Source organism: Bipolaris zeicola (genome assembly GCF_000523435.1).
Source record: "Bipolaris zeicola 26-R-13 unplaced genomic scaffold scaffold_336, whole genome shotgun sequence".
Taxonomy (NCBI): Eukaryota; Fungi; Ascomycota; class Dothideomycetes; order Pleosporales; family Pleosporaceae; genus Bipolaris; species Bipolaris zeicola.
The window spans coordinates 247-20,281 of record NW_006912385.1 but is presented as its reverse complement, the minus strand read 5'-3'; the positions used below and the strand labels follow the sequence as shown (position 1 = coordinate 20,281).

The 20,035-nt window shown below is 54.1% G+C and overlaps 8 protein-coding genes across 8 annotated transcripts; 6 read left to right on the top strand and 2 right to left on the bottom strand.

The window, feature by feature from the left end:
• Window positions 1-508: 508 nt before the first annotated feature.
• Window positions 509-2,989, bottom strand: COCCADRAFT_9685 (uncharacterized protein; the record flags this gene model as incomplete). The annotated part of the gene is made up of 1 exon (XM_007719687.1): window positions 509-2,989. The coding sequence occupies one exon, from the start codon at window positions 2,987-2,989 to the stop codon at window positions 509-511; it is 2,481 nt and encodes an 826-aa protein (XP_007717877.1).
• A 409-nt stretch (window positions 2,990-3,398) lies between these two features.
• On the top strand, window positions 3,399-4,580 carry COCCADRAFT_41551 (uncharacterized protein; the record flags this gene model as incomplete). The annotated part of the gene is made up of 1 exon (XM_007719686.1): window positions 3,399-4,580. The coding sequence occupies one exon, from the start codon at window positions 3,399-3,401 to the stop codon at window positions 4,578-4,580; it is 1,182 nt and encodes a 393-aa protein (XP_007717876.1).
• A 527-nt stretch (window positions 4,581-5,107) lies between these two features.
• Window positions 5,108-5,738, bottom strand: COCCADRAFT_41550 (uncharacterized protein; the record flags this gene model as incomplete). Its single annotated transcript, XM_007719685.1, has 3 exons — window positions 5,108-5,323; window positions 5,353-5,474; window positions 5,612-5,738. 3 exons carry the CDS (start codon window positions 5,736-5,738, stop codon window positions 5,108-5,110), a joined length of 465 nt encoding a protein of 154 aa, XP_007717875.1.
• A 975-nt stretch (window positions 5,739-6,713) lies between these two features.
• COCCADRAFT_9683 (uncharacterized protein) lies at window positions 6,714-9,526 on the top strand (the record flags this gene model as incomplete). The annotated part of the gene is made up of 5 exons (XM_007719684.1): window positions 6,714-7,409; window positions 7,505-8,830; window positions 8,878-8,977; window positions 9,029-9,363; window positions 9,422-9,526. 5 exons carry the CDS (start codon window positions 6,714-6,716, stop codon window positions 9,524-9,526), a joined length of 2,562 nt encoding a protein of 853 aa, XP_007717874.1.
• Window positions 9,527-10,609: 1,083 nt separating this feature from the next.
• On the top strand, window positions 10,610-12,714 carry COCCADRAFT_41548 (uncharacterized protein; the record flags this gene model as incomplete). Its single annotated transcript, XM_007719683.1, has 4 exons — window positions 10,610-10,699; window positions 10,824-11,154; window positions 11,204-11,824; window positions 11,873-12,714. 4 exons carry the CDS (start codon window positions 10,610-10,612, stop codon window positions 12,712-12,714), a joined length of 1,884 nt encoding a protein of 627 aa, XP_007717873.1.
• An 823-nt stretch (window positions 12,715-13,537) lies between these two features.
• On the top strand, window positions 13,538-13,957 carry COCCADRAFT_30787 (uncharacterized protein; the record flags this gene model as incomplete). Its single annotated transcript, XM_007719682.1, has 1 exon — window positions 13,538-13,957. One exon carries the CDS (start codon window positions 13,538-13,540, stop codon window positions 13,955-13,957), a length of 420 nt encoding a protein of 139 aa, XP_007717872.1.
• A 437-nt stretch (window positions 13,958-14,394) lies between these two features.
• Window positions 14,395-14,949, top strand: COCCADRAFT_41547 (uncharacterized protein; the record flags this gene model as incomplete). Its single annotated transcript, XM_007719681.1, has 1 exon — window positions 14,395-14,949. One exon carries the CDS (start codon window positions 14,395-14,397, stop codon window positions 14,947-14,949), a length of 555 nt encoding a protein of 184 aa, XP_007717871.1.
• An 862-nt stretch (window positions 14,950-15,811) lies between these two features.
• On the top strand, window positions 15,812-19,815 carry COCCADRAFT_9681 (uncharacterized protein; the record flags this gene model as incomplete). Its single annotated transcript, XM_007719680.1, has 3 exons — window positions 15,812-16,435; window positions 16,493-19,560; window positions 19,617-19,815. The coding sequence occupies 3 exons, from the start codon at window positions 15,812-15,814 to the stop codon at window positions 19,813-19,815; spliced, it is 3,891 nt and encodes a 1,296-aa protein (XP_007717870.1).
• Window positions 19,816-20,035: the final 220 nt, after the last annotated feature.

Genomic DNA, 20,035 nt, shown 5'->3' with positions numbered 1-20,035 from the left:
TCTCTCTCTCTCTCTCTCTCTCTCTCTACTCCAGATGCAAACTTGATATGCTTCTAACCGTTCATTCAAGGGATTAGTTGAGCGACTGCCGGACCCTTTATACTGGATGCAAAAGCATGCAGTCTGTTGTGCATTGTCACAGGTGCGTGGGTTCTGTTGTCCCCATGACTTGATTCTTCATTGTGATATTCCACTCTTTTGTTCGTCTGTATAATCTGTAGAGGGACAAGTATCTCGTGTTATCGTAGAAGCATGGTAAGTCGGGACTTATAGTCATTCATCAGCATTAGGTGGTTGAAGAGCATGTAGTTAAATCACTGCTGCACATTAATCAATATGTAATTTTTTTTGTTTTGCCTTGTTGAGAAAAAAAAACAAGATCTCTCCATATTCTTCTTGAACCTAGTTCATAATTCTCTTGAATCCTAAGCCACACATCGCACTCCAAGTAGATGAAAAATGATATATCCCTTACTTGATACAGATAAACGGGTATCCCCCGAACCTGCTATTCCTCATCCTCATCATCATCAAACCCCAACCCATCCACACGCCCCAAAAACTCCAAGTTGCCCTCTCCCGCCATAAGCGCATCAACATCAATACCACCACTGGTAAGATACCTCGCACTAACCCCCGTATTAATCCTCTGGCTGAGCAAACTCCTCAACTCAGCACGCAGCGCCTGCATCTCTGCCTTCGTCATCTGACTCGCCTCTCTCTCCTTCTTCTTGCGACCGGCACCACGGCCCCGTTTCCCTTTTGCTTCCTTGTCGAACTCCTCACTGTCGTAATCGACGCCGAGGTCCTCAGCGGCCTGGCGGAGGACGTCGTCGCCGCTGTTTTTCTTTTCCTTGGCGATGACGGTATCGGCGAGGCGCTTGGAGATTGTGGCGCGGGGTTTGAGGCGCGACACGATGCGGCGGTCGATGTCGAGGGTGCGGATGAAGAAGGATGTGTTTTTGGTCTTGGGCGCCGAGGCCGCGCGGGCATGCACTTTGGCGATGAGACGACGGACACCGGCGACTTCTTCGGGTGCGCAGATGAGGATACTGGCGCCTGAGGCGTCGGCGCGGGCTGTGCGGCCGGAGCGGTGCACGTAGGTGTCGGCGGCGCGGGGGAGGTGGTAGTGAATTACGAGTTCGACTTTAGGGATGTCGAGACCTCGGGCTGCGACGTCCGTGGCAACTAGGATTGATCCTGGTCGTTCTTTGAAGCGTTCGATTGAGCGTAGACGGGCTTTTTGCGGCATGTTGGAATGAAGTGGGAGAGCGGGGAGGTTGAGGTTAGTTAGGAAGGGCGTTATGCGTCGGACGGCTGAGATGGAGTTTGTGAAGACAAGGGCGCGCTTCTTGGTGTAAAACATGAGAAGTGAGTATAGGTAGAGATCTTTTTCGGGACCGGCACATTCGATGAGACCTTCCTGAAGCTTGCTGGCCATTTGCGAGGTCGGGTTGGTGTCGATGAACATGGGCTTCTCTTCGCGGAATCGAAGCTTCTTCAAGAGATACTCCATTGACTGTTGTTGGTTCATCTGGTCACCACCGAATTTGGCCTTGCCGGCAAGTTTTCTCTGAAGATCCTTTCCAAAAGTTGCTGAGAAGACAAGTGTCTGGCGGTTGACTTCGGGTGTTTCTGCTGGCTCAGCGTTCTCATCTACCTCATCATCTGGCTCGAGTACCTTGAGGATATCGTCCATTTCCTTGAAGTGGCCCTGGCTTAACAGGCGATCAGCTTCGTCGACGACCAAGAACTTGATCTGCTTGAACTTTGCGAGCAAGCCTTGGCCACTGCTGATGACTTCCCACAGCCGTCCTGGGGTTCCCACAACTATATCTGCCTTTTCCAGTTGCCTACGCTGCTTCTGCACGGACAAACCACCCGTGATGGAGGCAATGTACGGAGAGTCAAAGTCACCCTTTGCACAAAGCTTAACCAGATGTTCGTTGATCTGATGGGCAAGTTCTCGAGTTGGCGCGATAATGAGGGCGAGCGGAACCTTGTCTTCGGTGTTTTTTGATGCTGCACGACCGGCGAGATATGACTCTATAATGGGAATACCAAAGGCAAGCGTCTTTCCTGAACCGGTGGAAGCCTTTCCGATGACGTCTCTGCCAGCTATAATCTCGGGTATAGTTGATACTTGAATGTCGGTGGGCTTTGAAAACTTGAGCTTCGCCAATGCTCCGAGCATTTCCTCGGACAGGTCCAACTTTGCCCAAGCAGATACGTCTTCTTCGTCACTGTCGTCCATTGGTTGGTTTGCAAGTATATCGAAGGCGCCAGGACCAAACGTCTCGCCGTCATCAACATCTTCTCCATCGAATTGGTCATCTTCGTCATCATCGTCTTCGTCGTCGTCCGCTTTGTCATGTCCATTTGGCTTGGCTGTTTGCCCATTTGTCTTCTTCTTCTTCTTCTCCTCCTGCTTCTTCAATCTCTCTTCCTTGAGTCTCTTCTTTTTCTCCTTCTTGGTCTCCTTCTTTGTCTCAGACTCTCCGTTCGTTGCAGGCGTGGGCGCTTCGGTCTCGACTTCCTCGTCGCTGAAGCCTTCCCATTCCAACTCTTCATCTTCTCCCTGTACCTCAGGCTCCTTGCCCTCATCTTCTTCAGACTCCTTGTCCTCATCTTTCTCAGCCTCTTGGTTCTCCCCGAAAGTTATCTTTTCAAGACGCCGAGCCTCGTCTTCCTCGCGCTGCCACGCCTCCTCGACATCACGCGCTACTTCGTCTTCCGTCTTTGTAGTCTCGAAATGGAAAGCGCCAGTAACAGGATCCTTTACAATTTCAACATCGTCGATTTCTTCGAGTCCGTAGAAGCCTTCAGTGTCCTCTAAGCGATCGGGCATGGAAACAGCCTTCCACCCTAGCTCGTTGAGCTGCACTCTGCGTTTTGTCTTGGTAGGTAGAGGTTTAGGAAAATCATCGACCTTCTGGCGTTTGTGCGCCTTGTGCGCCGCCTTCTTCGGGGCAGCATGGGCGCGTTTCATTGTGGCGCGGAATTGCGATTGGAAGTGTTTGTACGCGAGGGTCGAAGCATGCGATGGTCTGGAAACTTTTTTTTGGAGAACTGTCGGCGTTCGGGAGTCCGCCGCCCCACTTCGCCCTGCAGATTGTCTAGCCCGCACTTCACGTGCGACTCACTCTCGCATTGACTAAATTGCGACAATATCTAGGCAGAGGAAAACAAAAAGGAAGAAAGAGTCGGACTAGACCGCCGGGTGTTTGTCGGGTAATTATATTGCAGGTGGCATTTGTCTTGCATCCAAGGCCTCCAAGTTATCAAGACAGCAGACGAGTAAATTCAGAAAACTGTATCACCAGTCATACAGACTGACTCGAAAATTCTCCAAGGCGGGGGAAGAATAAGTGGTGTAAATCACACCTCCGGAGCGAGCCATGGGAAAGTCATCAAAAGACAAGCGAGATGCGTACTACCGACTGGCAAAAGAAGAGGGATGGCGGGCACGATCTGCATACAAGTTACTGCAACTAGACGAAGAATTCAATTTGTTTGAAGGCGTCACCCGAGTCGTGGATCTCTGTGCTGCACCAGGAAGCTGGAGCCAAGTGCTATCCCGTGTGCTCATTAAGGGAGAAAAATTTGGACGGGCGGGGTGGCAGGAGAAGCAGGCTTCGACACGGAACTATGTTTTGGGTGCGGACAAGAAGAAGGAAGATGGTGTGGAAGTAGAGAAAAAGGAACAGGATGGTGGAGTCAAGGAAGAGAAACCAAAGCCAAGAGAAGGAGTACGGATAGTTGCGATTGATTTGCAGCCCATGAGTCCGCTGGAAGGTGTGACGACGATGCGCGCAGATATTACGCATCCTTCAACGATACCCCTTATGCTCAAGGCGCTCGACCCTGATACATACGATCCCAAGGCTACGAGCGGCTCCTCACCTGTGGACCTTGTGATTTCCGACGGGGCGCCCGACGTCACTGGTCTCCACGACCTCGACATTTACGTTCAGAGCCAGCTTCTGTGGGCAGCGCTCAACCTGGCCCTGTGCGTGCTCAAGCCCGGCGGCAAGTTTGTGGCCAAGATCTTCAGAGGCAAAGACGTCGATTTGCTGTTTGCGCAGCTGAAGATTGTATTTGAGCGGGTGCGCGTGGCCAAGCCGAGGAGTAGTCGGGCGAGCAGCATAGAAGCGTTCGTCGTGTGCGAGGGCTTCTGTCCTCCCAAAGGGTTCACGGCCAGTCTGGACAAACCGCTTGGCGCGGGTACGCAGCTGCCCACACCAGGAGCACCCGCTCCGTGCGATGCGCCTGGACCAGAAAGCAGGGTCTCGCGAAAAGTCAGGGACGACGGGGCAATCGAGATTGACCTTGGCGACGAGAGCGAAAACCAAGATGATGTTGAAGAAGGAGGTCATCGGTGGATAGCGCCGTTTCTGGCATGCGGTGACTTGTCGGCTTACGACTCTGATGCTACCTACCATCTGCCCAAGGATAGAGTCAGTCTGGACCCTGTGCAGCCTCCTACAGCGCCGCCGTACAAGAGAGCGCTGGAGATGCGGAAATTGGCCGGGGGTGCATACGGGAAGACAAAGGGTAGGGCTGAGCAGACAGCATCGTAATTGAGATTGAGTAGGCAGTAGACTACCGTGACAAGGGTGTATGTTTCATTTCTGCCATGACATGATTTGAAAGGCTAATGGATGAGCAGTGTTCGGCATACATGTGTTTGTTGCATACGTATTGACTACATGGTGGCACGATGTAAGCAATGTTCATCTATGCTATACTCTATGTTTTAGCGTTTGGCCAGTGTGCAGGTGGAGGCTTGGTGTGGTAAGTATGTATGTAAGCAAGTATACAAATACTTTGCACCCTGGCGCTGTAGAGGCGTTGTCTAAGTATGTATCAGGTGCATGGGCGTGGCGCTATCCTTGCACGTTATGTCGTAGTATTCTGATGAACCGGTTCACACATGGACACGGCTGCATGTGGCATTGCCGTCTAGGCTTAAAGGGGGGGGTTAGACTGCAAGGTACCGTGTTCTCTGTCGGGCCAGAGGTGCTAATTTCTTACATGTGGCACGCAGCAGGCTGGCAGTTGGCTGGTTGTGCGCTATGACGCGCAAAGAAGCAAAGAAAGCAAAATGTCACTGTTTGACGATCGTCGGCATGGGGTGGAGGGCGGGTGTCTCAGATATGTGCAGCGGCATTGGGCCAGCCGCCGAGGAGCAAGTGTGTGTTATGAAGGTGGTGTAATTAGGCAATTTGCGTGCGCAGTCGGGCTTGTACGGGACAGGCAATTGCCATGGCAAAGTCAATGTGGTGTGGTCCCAGGACAGTGGTCGGCAGAACGTTTTTTTTTTCTGGTGCAGCGGTAGCGTGCGATGGCGACGGGAGATGGACCCCAGCCGCGACGAGAGGGGTATGCTTGTTGGGCGAGGCTTGATTTTGCACGGGGCATTCCACCTCGTCTCACACCGTACACGGCCTTGGAGAAGGCGCCAATCGAGGGCGCTGGCGAGCGTAGTGCCGCCACGCAGCGGGCGCGAGTGTGAGTGCGAGGGCTTGTTGTTGAATGACGCTGTGCCCGCAACGTCTGGATAGTCGCTACGGGACTGCATATGCATCCACATGGTGGTGATGGATAGCACGCATGCGGGCCGAGCCTGGTGGCCTGCTGCTGGATGTGTTGTTTTGGGGGGGGGTGGACAGCATCAGCATCGGGGCGCTGTGCTGGGTGCAAGCGCGCCCTGCATCCGTAAGGGCGGATGCGTGCATGGCGCGTTTCACCAGGCCCGGTGTTTGGATCTGTGGTGCAGTGGTGATGGCATTTTATACGTCGGCGGAGGTAGCGCGAAGTGGGGGAGGGTGAAAGGAGGGAGGGAGTTAGTTGGTGTGGGAGCGGCGGGCTGGCCTAGGCGGCTCCTGCACCCAAACAGCCAGACAGTCAGACAGCCAGACAGCCAGGCACGGCGCATTACCCTTCTTGCAGCGGCGCCATGTACATAGATAGACATAGTATAGCGGCCAAGTGCTCGTATTGCGTCGTCGTGGGCTACTGCAGTGCAGGCGGCGTGGGCTGCGTGCTGGCTCGCTGCTCGTGCTCGGGCCTGCTATCTGTCAAACGCGGGCGCTGCACGAGTCGGCGGTGGAGGCGGCTCTACTTGCACGCTGGAAATGAGAGGAAAGGCCGACTGAAACTCATTTTGGGCATGCATGGTGGTCTTCGCCTGGGTGGAGATTGCGGCAGACTGTCTGGAGGCTAGCAAGGACATGGACATGGCCGACCCTCTCGCGGCAAAAGCACACGCTCAGTCGCTGTCTATCCATCCAGCCAGCCCATGCCCATGCCCATGCCCTCTCCGAGACTCCATCTTTCTTCTGCTGTCCGTCTGTAGCTGGAGTCGTAGCTAGAGTCGCAGCTAGCTGGAGCTGTGGGTGTTGTCGCTGCCACTGCTACTGCTGCCACTCCTCCTCCTCCTGCTGCTGCAGCTGCTGCATGTCCCGTAGCCGTCCACCGTGCATCGTCGCCCATTTCGCCCAATCCGCCTGGCCCTCGCCAGCCCGCAGTCGGCTTCCTCGTCTCCCTCGTAGTCGTCGTCGTCCTCTCCATCCTCGTCGTCCTCGTCACCACTACCACCACCACGCCCACTCACATCACCCGGCCGCGGCCACAGTGAAACCCCCTCAAACCCCAGGGCCGCATTGCGCCAGTCGCCGTCCACGCCGCAGCCAGTGGGCGCAGCCGGCAACATGGAAGAAAAGCCGTCGTCGAGGCGGCTGGTCAAGAAGGAGCGCCATCCCCCAATCGCTTATCTGAACAACAAGTCGACCACGTTGAAGCGTGCCCCAAGTGCTGCATCCTACTTTGCACCCCATCAAGGCCTTGGCACGGGCTCAGCGGCCTCGCTCTCGCCTGCTACCACACCGGGAGCCTCGTCGCTCCGCCGCAGCCCCTCGCTGACGCCCGTCCACGAGTACCAGAACCACGCGCATGTCGACCATCTGGCCCACTACCAGCTCCCGCCTTCGGTTGCCCACCTGCCCCCGGCCGCCGTCGGTCAGCCCTTCAACAGCATCGTCGAGGAGGCCCTCAACGCATCCAACGCCAACGCACCACGTAGGCCCGCTGGCCCACAGCACTCGCACACCGACCAGCCTGCCCGCTACCTGCGACAGTCGCGCTCCTTCACCTCCAACATGGACTCGACCACCCCGCCCTCGACTGGCCAGCCCAAGACCAACCGCTACAGCGATGGCGGCTCCGGCTCCCAGCCCACCATCGACACGGCAAAGAAGCGGCTGTCTGGCGGCGCAAAGAAAAAGGGAACTTTTTCCACCTTCATGAGCAGCATGTTGGGCTCCCCGCGCCGCCCAACCATCTCGACGCCCACCAACCCCATGCATGTCACCCACGTTAGCATCGACAACCAGACGGGCGAGTATACGGTGCGTGCCCCCCCTCCTACTCCTCCTCTCCAGAGCTATCCCACCCAACCCCAACCCCAACCCTCGAACCCCTCGTTCGCTAACACACCACACAGGGTCTCCCCAAGGAATGGCAGCGCATGCTGCAGCAGAATGGCATCTCCCAGGAAGAGCAGAAGCAGCACCCCCAGGCTGTCGTCGATGTGGTCAACTTCTACAAGGACAATGCCGAGAAGAACGAGGACGATACCATCTGGGACAAGATGGGCCCCGCGCACACTCAAGCCTACGCTTACCAGACTAACATTACCCAAAACAACAATAGCACCACCCCCACCTCCGCCTCCGCCAACAACAACAACAATACCGCAAACTACGGCACTGCCCAACCACTCAGTCCCCCGCAAAGCCCTCGCTTTCCACGGAACGACCAGTCTAGCTTCGAGAACCCCCGCGCTCCCCCGCCAATTCCTCGCAGTCTTACTTCGCCCGTCTCCAACCTTCCCCAGACTAATGTAGCAGCTCTCATACCGAACCGTCCAGCTCCCAAGCCCCCAGGTGCTTCGCCAGGCTCTACTGTTGCTCCCCCGTCCAGACCCCCTCCCCCGGCCCCAGGCCCGAATGCCACGCAACAAACGACCCCTCGCCAGGAATACGACCTTCCCCAGACCGCCTATGCTGCACCAGCCCCCTCTGCGAGCCCCAGTGGCTCATCGTCGTCACGCAGTCGAGCAAACACAACGGGAGGAACACCGCCGCGTTTCGACTCTCCAGCTGGCCCGCCCACCATCTCCCCCGCGCAGCAGTACCAGCAACAGCAGCAACAGGCAATGGCAATGGCTTCTTTCCAACAACCCAAGGCACCCTTGAGTAGGAGCGTTAGCCAGAGAGCCCCTCAGCCGGCACACGCGCCCCCACCAGCCCCCGTGCATGTACAGCCCACGCCTCAACAGGTGTTTGCGCAACAATCGGATCCCCAGAACATCCCGCTACCATCGCAACAAGCGCAGCAGCCGCAGCCCGCTCATGTAGGCCCGGCCCCACGCGCGCGCCAAAGGCCTCGACAAAGCCAGGGACCCGATATCGTTGCAAAGCTCAATGCCATCTGTACCAACGCCGACCCGAGAGAGAGATACCGCAACCTCAGCAAGATTGGTCAAGGTGCTTCTGGTGGTGTTTTCATGGCATTCGAGGTCCACACCAACAAATGCGTGGCTATTAAGCAGATGAATCTGGAGCAGCAACCCAAGAAAGACCTGATTATCAACGAAATTCTCGTCATGAAAAACAGCAAGCACAAGAACATTGTCAACTTCATGGATAGCTTTTTGCTGAGGGGCGATCTCTGGGTAGTCATGGAGTACATGGAGGGCGGAAGTTTGACAGATGTGGTCACTTTCAACATCATGTCAGAGGGTCAAATAGCCGCTGTGTGCAGAGAAGTGAGTACGCGTGCCTAGTTCCCAAGTTCTGAGGCTAATTCTGGCAGACATTGCACGGCTTGCAGCATCTACACTCCAAGGGCGTCATCCACCGAGACATCAAATCCGACAATATCTTGCTCTCTCAAGAAGGAAACATCAAGCTAAGTAAGTGACATTTTCAAATTGACATGTGACGTGCTCTAACATGCCACGCAGCCGATTTTGGCTTTTGCGCCCAGATCAACGAAAGCCACAACAAGCGCACCACAATGGTGGGCACCCCTTACTGGATGGCCCCTGAGGTTGTCACGCGCAAGGAGTATGGCCGAAAGGTCGATATCTGGTCACTTGGTATCATGGCCATTGAGATGATTGAGGGAGAGCCACCATACCTCAATGAAAGCCCGCTGCGTGCGCTTTGGCTTATCGCAACCAATGGAACGCCCACGATCAAGGAAGAACACGCGTTGTCACCAGTGTTCCGCGACTTCCTAGCCTTTTCGCTTAAGGTTGACCCGGACAAGCGAGCTAGTGCTCACGATCTCTTAGTGGTGAGTCGGGCGAACCAGACAAAAAAAAAAGGTCAAACAATAGCTGACATGTTAATAGCACCCCTTCATTCAAACTGCTGAGCCTTTGAGCACACTAGCGCCATTGGTGCAATCGGCAAGGAAGGCAAGAGCAGAAGAGAGGCGGAAGAAGGGTGGCATGTGAAGTTTTGTTTTGGTAAAGAGTGTTTTTTTTGACACCGGCACTTAGGTACGCTTGTTTTACAGAACAACGGTCACGGTTCGTCCAGTACGAATGCGAACTCGTTTACCAACTGGTATGGCAAGACGACGGAATTGTAGAGCGACTCGATGGCGCCAGGCAAACAATGGACGCTTGCGGTTATACTTCGCAGTACACACCACCAAACCGAGTGGTTGCATTCCAAACGATCAGGTTTGACGTTATAGCCGAGCCAGGGCAGCACGTTGGCTTTAGAGTCGGTATGCAAAGGTCGAAGCCTCATACTGCTCTTCTTCACTTGGAGCCCCGTGGATCGTCTTGGACCGAGTCAGCAATCCTTTCCGTCTTGTTTCAGCCGTTGTCTTCAGCAAGCACTACCTGTTGTCGTGTTTTTCAAAAGAAAAAAAGAGTCGAGTATCGATGCAGGCGCGCATCGAGGGAGTCATTATGTCACATTTGTTTGTGCTTCATGGGACGGATGCCATTATACGATTATTTATACACCATTTGCAATTTTTAGTGTCTATACGCTTTGGGAAGGGGCTACAGTCTTGTCACCTTGCGGCATTCTCGGCATACAAGAAAAAGCCGAATACATTCTATAGTTTTCTGTAAATGCAGTTGTCTGAAAGGTCATCGTGATTGCCGTGGAATTGAATACAGTAGTAGTTGGCCGCATGAATTGTGGCCCGTGATTGAGTGGCTGAGTAGGTAACCGCCACAGTGTTCGTCATCAACCCCCCGCTAAACTGCTTGGGCGGCGGCGCACGCCCGTCGGGCGGATAGCTCCAAGCCTCAAGCCTCTCAGCATACGACAGCAACAGCGCGTTGACTTGAGCTTTACCTTCCAGACCTCTACCTACAAAAACCGAGCATACAGACCTATTTCTTTTGCGATCCTCAAGGACGCCATCACACATTAATCTTCTAGACTCGCCCAGCGGACCCTGTGCTGCATTGCGCTTACTGCCGCCCGTCGTCTGACCCGCTTCAAGGCAACATCCGCACTTGAACATCGTCCATACTCAAGGTCCAGCAACGCCCAAAGCGACGGGGTAAACCGCCATGTTTCGCGGACAGTCGAACATCTTCGATGATGTTGTGGTCAAGGCTACTGACGAGAACCTCACGAGTGAGAACTGGGAATACATTCTGGTACGGTCACAACCCACGTCATGGGGTTAATGGCAAAGTCGATAGCTTGCGCGCTGTGGGCCTACGCTGCAACTACATGTCTCGATACTTTGGAGACTTGCAGAATACTGACTCGCCCTTGTAGGATGTATGCGACAAGGTCGGATCTTCCGACACAGGCGCAAAAGATGCAGTTGCTGCCATGATCAGGCGGCTAGCCCACCGGAACGCCAACGTACAACTATATACTCTTGAGCTTGCGAATGCCCTGAGCCAGAACTGTGGAGCCCAAATGCATAAGGAGCTTGCTTCACGAAGCTTTACCGAGGCACTGCTAAGGCTCGCAAACGACCGCAACACACACCAGCAAGTCAAGGCCAAGATCCTAGAGCGCATGGCAGAATGGACCGAAATGTTTTCCCGCGACCCAGATCTCGGCATCATGTCAAGCGCATATATGAGGCTAAAGTCACAGAGTATGTCAGCTCCATAGTAGTTGAATGGTGCGGTGCTTACACAAAATAGATCCCAACCTTCGCGCGCCCTCGAAGCCACAAAAGACACAGATTTCGGATGCCGAGCGCCAGAAGGAGGAAGAGGAACTACAGATGGCTCTTGCTATGTCGATCAGAGAGTCCAAAGGCGCAGTTCCAACGGCCGCCAGTTCCAACAACCCTCAGCAAAGCGGATCCGGATCTAGCGCCCAACGAGAACAACCAGCGCAGCCTGTGCCTCAAGGCACGACCGCTGCGACTGTGTCGCGAGTACGGGCACTCTTCGATTTCCAACCGTCGGAACCCGGCGAATTACAGTTCCGCAAGGGTGACATTATCGCTGTGCTCGAATCGGTTTACAAGGACTGGTGGAAGGGATCGCTACGTGGACAGACTGGCATTTTCCCGCTCAACTATGTGGAGAAGTTGCAAGACCCGACGCGTGAGGAACTCGAACGGGAAGCACAGAATGAGGCCGAGGTGTTTGCGCAAATAAGGAATGTTGAGAAGCTGCTTGCCCTGTTGAGCACCAGCTCGCAACCCGGTGGCGGTGATGCGCGGGATAACGAGGAGATTACAGAACTGTATCACTCGACCCTGGCTATCCGGCCAAAGTTGATTGAGCTCATTGGCAAGTACTCTCAGAAGAAAGGTACGTTCATTAGACACCCACAACCGCTTCGGAAACTAACCAAATCAGATGACTTTACACAGTTGAATGAAAAGTTCATTAAGGCTCGTCGAGACTACGAATCAATGTTGGAGGCATCCATGTCGCAGCCGCAGCAACCTCCATACGGTGGCCGTCCTGCTTATGGCGCATACAATGCCCCTCCCCCCTCGAATTATCCGGCGTACCCACCAACATCCTCTACACCGCACCAAGATCAAGGTCGTTTCAACTACGGCGGGCCACCTCCTGCCCAACATGCACCCCCATCTCAGGCCCCGCCTGCAGGTGCAAGTCCTGCATTCTTCATGGTGCCTCCTGGAGAGCAACGGACGCAGCAAACCCCGCAACCTGGACTACCATCTGACCCTTACTCACTACCACCAGGTAGAGTGCCTGTTGGCGGCCGGCCACTAAGCTACGGACCCCAGGAATTGTCGACAGCGCATTACGATTCACCTGTAGACAACCGACACTCTTTCCACGGTCCCAGCCAGCCTCAAGGTCCTTCAGCACCACAAGGATACGATTATCCGCCTGCACAACAAGGAAACGGTTATCCTCCACAACAAGGTCCTCCACAAGGCCCGCCACAAGGCCAGCAGAATCCTTATGAGCAACTGACGTCGCCACCTCCACAGGGGCCGCCACAGGGACCACCGCATGAACAACATGGGCCAGAATCGCATGGGCAGCAGCCACCTCAGCAAGGACATGGTTATCCACCCGCACAGCCCGGATACGCCCCGCCAGCCCCACCAGGAAATTCTTCTAGTCCTGCGCCACAAGGGTATCTTCCATACCGACCAGGAGGGCAAGTGCCGAGTGCTCCGCCTGTAGGTGGAGATGATGCTTCTGGTTTTTACCGATAGGAGCGGCCTGTGAGGGATGGGTGAATTGAGACATGATGTAGTTGTAAGGTGTTACACTAGGTATCATTTAGTGGATGGAATTGGTGTGTGACCTCGAGAATGAAACATACCATGGAATCCTTTTTTGTAAGATATATTGGACAAAGTTGCATGTGTACTTGACTAGCTCGACCGCAAGGTGAAGAAAAAAAATCAAGTTTTGCTCAGCATTGCCACTTTTCCCATTGTCTTGTCTAAAAGTGGAAACTTTGGGGATTTCTTTGTTCTGCCATTGTTGTTTTGTAGATTCAACAAAGGGCTCTCATATCAGTGTAAGTTTTTTTTGGTTACAATCTTCAACTCGTTCTCTCTACTGGTTAAACGGTCATTGTTACGTATTGCAAATCAGGGATTGGTAACATCAACGTTTAGTAGCATCACATTTCCTGCATGACTGACTGTCCCTTGGTGCGAGTGACTGTCTCTTGGTGGGACGGCTACCTAGCGGGGAGGAAGGGGGAAAAGGGGGTGTTGGTCGCTTAGCGAAAAAAGGTGAGTGAGAGAGAGAGTGAAGCAGGTATCCATGTGTTTTATTCACAAACTTTTTTTTCTTATTCAGAAAAACAGTGTATTCAGGACTTTTATTCTGATATTTTCTGAATAGTAGAGCTTAAGGATTTATATGGGGATATATATATATATATATATATAACTAGTTATATCTTCTTTCGCCCTTTCTTTTAACCCAAACTTTTCGCACAAATTTTACGACTGCGATAACACACTCACACACACACACACTTCTTGCAACCCCCCAGCAGACACTTCAATTATATGTTCAAAAATGCATCTTCAAATTCTCCCCATCCTCCTTTCCCTCATCCACCTCATCACCGCCCTACCCCAACAAACACCCTGTCCATCCACCCCCCACCCCACACTCCCGCAATACCGCCTCGCCTACCACACATACTGCACCCGCCACTTCACCCCCTCGCGATTTCTCGTTCCGAATGAAAAACTGGTGTTCACATATAGCCTTACGGATGCGAGGGGGAGGCTCGTGTTTTGGGTGCTGAGTGCGGTGTGGGAGCAAGGAGGGTTTCTGGGCGGAGGGAGCATGGAGGTTGGGGTGGAGGCGTGTTTGGAGTGGTTTGGGAGGGGGGAGGGGGAGTGTGTGGAGAGGGAGGGAGGGATGGGGGTGAGGGGGTGGAAGGGGAAGAGGGGGGGTGTGAGGGTTGAGGCTAGGAGGAGGGGAGGTTGAGGGTGGAGGTGGAGTGGGTTTTTTTTGCTGTTCTTGAAAGGTTTAGATGGGGTGTATTGTTTAATGAGGGCTGTTGAAGGGGGGGTAGGAAGAGGGATGGGTTTTCTGAGCATCCTGGATTTTCAGCAGACTTGATGTATTGGGTGTTACTTCCGGTTGACTCGAGAAGAGAGATACCAGTGACAACTATCCGGTGTTAATTGCTTAGACGCTAGTTTCCATTGTTTGCGGGGTATGCTACGTAATGCCATTATATTTCTTTGTGTCTGCGTGGCTTTGCTGCACCTTTGTCGAGTCCCGAATACGGAGAGGAGAGAGTCCGAGTATCTGACAATGAAGGAATTGATTCGGAACTTTGATATATGAGAGAGTGGATTTCACACATCAATCGATTACAATTCTCCCTGCAAAACGCACATCTGGAAGAGCAGTCAATAATGTACATACTCAAGTATGCCACAGTCCTTGGATGGGCACTCATCACACTAGCCTCGCCCATCCATGACTTAAAAGAAACATTAGATACTCCCCAAAACACCATCACCCCCCGCGTAAACCCCTTTGCCTGTCCCGCCAACAAAGTCCACAACCCCACCGTCACCGAATGGAAATGGGCCCTAGACACCTACTGCTCACGCCACACCCCCACCCGAATAACCAGCGACTCGCGCCTAATCTTCACCTACCAACTCACCGCCTTTGACAAGAAACCCATCAAATGGGTTTTCAAAGTGTGGATCGATGACGGGATGCGCGAGGTGAGGGGCGGAGTGGGCGTACCCACTGTGTATGAGTTTGATCTAAGTATGGAGTTGTGTAAGAAGAAGTTTATGAATATGGTTACCGAGGGGAAGGGTGGGGGGATGCCCAAGGTGGTTTGTGAGATAGGCAAGGAGAGGTTGTTTCGTGGGGGGAGTTATAGGGATTTGGTGGTTAAGAATAGATTTGGGGAGGCGGTTTGGGAGTCGAGGCGGCTTAAGGGGGAGGATTAGTGAAAAGGGTCTATGTGTTTGAGTGGATTTTTCTTCCTTTGTTGCTGGTCGATTAATACTTCTGTTGTTTGTTGTGCCTTCTGCTGTGTAGTATTTATTTTGTCGAGTATGGCTGGTATCTACGAAACTATGATCTTAATGTCTGTATACATGTCAACAGTGTATTATGATTGAATGAGAAGTATTCAAAGCACACGTAGAGTTATATGCAGCCAAGTGGCGAGAGACGTCGATGGCGCAGAGAGACGAGAATGCGGAGGTTAGCGGTTGCGGACTAGCGCAGCCTACTGTGAGGCTTGCCGGGGTTGGCAGTGGTGGGGAATCGGGAAGCAGGGGTCCAGGTAAGTTCGAGGACATTCTGGACAGCCGGCCACTTGTGCTGCGAAGACACGACAGCAATTGCATCCATTGAGCCCCGCCCGTATAGACAAATGGGCAGTCGGAGAGTAGCCATCTAGTGTGTATTTAATTGAGCCCATCCCCGTCTGTTTGCAAGTACACGTCGTGGCCTGTTGCGCTACCCTAAAGTGAATTACCGAGACCCTGGCCGCGCACCTATTCCTCTGCCTGGCTGAGTGACAGCAGCCTATTACAATTGCTGCTACGCACAGCCAACGCACTAAAAACCCCAGTAGCACCTTGCCCTTCTACCACCGTAGCCCTTTTACTCACCTCACCGTCTTTGTCCCTCCTCCTCTTCTTCCTCCTTCCCCTCCCCTCCCCCTTCGCATACCACACCACCGTCAACCGGCCACTCTGTCCCTGCCTGCAACCACCCAAGCTGGCTTCGCACTCCTAATTCCCACCACCCACCGTCCACGCGAATACCCTTTGGTCCACTCGAAACGGTCTACACTGAACAATGGCATCCGAAGCAGTCGCCAGCTCGGCCACCGAGGGTCTCACCCCGGCGCAGAAGCTTCAGCAGGAGCATGCCGACCACCACGTCACCATTGAGGATGTCCCCGACGAGGAGGACGCTGCCAACCCATCCTCTTCGGCTGCCGATGCTTCTGCTCCTCTGAGCGAGAAGGCTGCTGGCAAGCAAAAGGCTGATGATGCCCCGGCTGCCCCGAAGAAGCCCGCCCTCAACACGTCGTCCGAGGAGGCCTTCCCGGCTCTTGGTCCCGTTAAGCCCCGAGCCCAGGCTTCTGTTGCGCCCACCTGGGGCAAGAAGCCTGCCTCGATCACGTCCAATGGCGTCAATAGCAATGGTGCCTCCGCCCCCGCCGGCCGTGGCCCCGCCCTTCCGTCCATGAGCATCCCCGGCAAGCACACCGAACGTATCTCCCTCGCATCTCACCAGGTTGCTCCCCGCGGCGAGCTCAAGAAGCCCATCAATGAAATCGTCCGCGACATCAACAGGCGCTCCAAGGCCAACCTCGAGTACAAGCAGGCTCCCGGCGCCCTCATCTTCGAAGCCACTGGTTCTGTCGAGGCCGTCAGGCAGGCCCTCAAGGAAGTTGCCAATGAGGTTGGTTCCAAGGTAAGTCCATTGGTCACGAGTAACAGCGTATTCCATACAAAAGCTTACCATCTGTAGCAATCCGTCGATGTCCCCGTCCCCGCCTCCGTCCGTGCCCACATCATCGGTCGTCAAGGATCCAAGATCCAGGAAATCAGCAAGCGCACCGGTGCCCGTATTCAGGTCCCCAAGGCTGAGCCGGGTGAGGATGAGGATACTGTGGTCAACGTTCACATTGAGGGCAATGCTGTGACGGCTGAGATGGCTCGTCGTGAGATTGACGCTATTGTCAACGAACGCACTTCGACCGTCAACCTGCGCCTCAAGGACATCCCCGCCGAGTTTTATCCTTTCCTCGCAGGCCCCAACAATGTCCACGCCAACAGGCTTGTCCAAGGCCGCGATGTCAACATCCAGATTCCTCAATACCATACTTGGCAGTCGCAGGCTCCTCCCGTAGCCCCACGTGGCCAGCCTGCTCAGTTTGTCCCCCAGGCAAACTTCCCTATCCAGGTTTCTGGTGACCGTGTAGCTGCCCAGCAGATCCAGGCTGAGTTGGAGCGCCGCGTTCAGCAGCTGCGCCAACAGCTGGCTACCGAGCAGCGATCCATTGAGCGTGGTAGGCACCAATTCATTGTTGGCGACCGCGGTCACTCGCTCCACGACTTCTTGGAGGAGACTGGCTGTAGCATCGTTCTGCCTCCTAACTCGGACGATAGCGAGACTGTCTACATTGTCGGTCCACCAGACAAGATCGAGCAAGGTATCAACAAGCTCGAGGATCTTGCTGCCAGTATGACCATGGCGACTGCAGACGCTGCCCGTGAGCACAAGGGCCCTAACGCTCAGACACACGCCCACAACTTGACTCGCTACCTACGTCAACGAAAGGCCCTTGAAGAGCTCGAACGTAAGCACGAAGCTAGCATCGTCGCGCCTACCGACCGCCACGCGCCAACTGGATGGGAAATCTACGCCAAGGATGGAAAGAACAGCATGAAGGCCCGTACTGATATCATGAGCCTTTTCCAATCGCACCCACCAAGCAGGTTCTCTACTCTGAATGTTGATCCCTTTTACCACGACTTCCTGCGACAGCGCAACGCACCCAAGGTCAGGCAAGACCACGGTGTGCACATTGTCTTCCCAGACGAATCCGAGCAGTCGCCTGAGTTGGTCCTTGTTTACGAAGGCAACACTCCATACGACGAGTATGACCTCCCACGAGGCGCACCATCCCAGGCCGAGATCAAGGCATACCAGAAGGGTCTTCAGGATGCCCAGCGATTCATTCTCGGCTTGACCAAGGATCAGCCAAAGATTGAGTCTCGTGGCCTCGAGTCCAACCCCAAGTTCCACCGCAAGATTGAGCAGTTCGTCAACGATGAGCAGCGTGGCCTTGCGCCAGAGCAGGTTCCCGTCCAGGCTCTGTTTGGTCAGCGACGACCTGAGCCTTACAGCCAGTCAAACAACAGCTTTGCCATCCGTGGACCTACAAACGCTGTTGACGAGCTTAACGCTAAGATCCTTGCTTTCATTGAGCAAGCTGAAAAGGATGAGCTCGAGCGCAATCACATCACTACTTTTGACTACCCTCAGAAGTATGCCAGCCACCTTGTAGGAAAGGGTGGAGAGAACATTCAACGTCTGCGTCAAAAGTACGATGTTGATGTCCAGATTAACGATGGCAAGGTTGAGCTCAAGGGACCTTCAGCCAAGGCCCAACAGTGCAAGAAGGACATTCTTGACATGGCCAAGAAGCTCGAAGATGAAGCTACCCACATCCTCAAAGTCAAGCCACAGTACCACCGTGACCTGATTGGCGCTGGCGGCAAGCAAGTTGAACGTCTGCAGGACCGCTATGGTGTGCGCATCAACTTCCCTCGACGAGCACAAAACGACGAGGAGGCGGGCGAAGGATCATCACAGAAGAATGTCCGCCCTAGCCAGAACCCAGATGAGGTCATCGTTCGAGGCCCCAGGAAGGGTGCCGACGAAGCCCGTGATGAGGTGCTGAGCCTTCTCCAGTACATCATGGACAACTCCTACAGTGACACTGTTTCAGTGGCACAGAGCAATATCCCACGTTTGATTGGATCCGGTGGTCGTGAAATGGAGAACCTCCGTCTCGAGACTGGATGCCAGATCGATGTCCCCGGTGCTCGTGAAGGTGCCGATCCTTCTGGCCGTGCCGAGATCAAGCTTAAGGGAACCAAGAAGCAGGTCGAGGCAGCCAAGAAGATTCTGCAGCAACGTGCTCAGGAGTTTGATGATACTGTTGTGGAGACTCTCGAAGTTGACAGGAAACATCACAGGAACCTTATTGGCGGCAGTGGTGCTAACATCCGCTCCATTGTCACCTCCGCTGGTGGCCCCGACAACTCTCGCGATTTGGCACGCATGGTGCGCTTCCCACGCGCCGAGTCTGACGAGTCTAGCATTCGTGTAGAAGGTCCCAAGAGTGTCGTTGAGAAGATTGTTGCCGCTATCAAGGCACAGGTAGCCACGCTTGAGAACCAGACTACCGAGACCCTCGACATCTCTCCTGACAAGCACCGCCTACTGATTGGCCGCGGTGGCGAAACTCGACGCTCTCTCGAGTCCAAGCTCAACATCCAGCTTGATATTCCCAAGCAGACCACCACTGGCGCTGCCCGTAATCAAGTCAAGATTACCGGTGAGCCTGCCGCTGTTGAGAAGGCCAAGGAGCACATTCTTGAGCTCGTCAAGGGTCAAGAAGGCGAGACCATCCAGGTTCCTCGCTACCTCCACCACGCCATTTCGGATAACGGCCAGTTCTTCCGTCAGCTTCGCAACCAACACAAGGTCACTGTTGACCACGGCGGCGAGCCACTTCCTCCAAAGCCTGCTCAAACCGAAGCCGGAAAGTCTAGGAAGGGCGCAAACGGGGCTCTACCTTTGATCACCGACGATGCGACCAACGGCTCTAATGAGCACTCATGGGAGATTGTCGACAACAACGTTGTAGAGAAGGGTGCTGATACCTCGGCCACCATTCCTTGGATTCTGCGCGGCCCTGCTGAGAACCTGCCCAAGGCTCGCCAGAGGCTCGAGCAGGCCATTGAGGCCGCCTCCAAGCCCTCTTCCACTGGTTACCTCATCCTGCCCGACCCACGAAGCTACAGGTAAGTTCTGTTATGTCCTTCTTCCATATTCGAAGTATCATGCTAACAAATTACAGGCTCGTTGTCGGACCTGGTGGCTCCACCATCAACGACCTCCGCAAGAAGACGGGCACCAAGATTCAGGTCCCTCGTGACCAGGCCAAGGATGAAGCTATTGAGATTGTCGGCACCAGGGACGGATGCGAAGAGGCTCGCCAATTGATCCTCGACATTGTGTCCAAAGGTGGTAACGGCGGTCGTAGGGAGCGCTCCTAAGCGCATGAACTCATGATGGTGAGTCGTGATCCAGGGGGTGACGTATTGTTATCTCTGGTGAGTATTGGATCATGCTATGAGGTAGAGAGAAGAGGTGCCACTCCTATTGGGACTACCCCTATCTCTCCTTCTTTGATGTCAGAATTGGACTACGATGTACATGATGACGAAACAAAAAACCTATTTTCCTCTGTTTCTCAGGTTATCCAAAAGCGGGGAT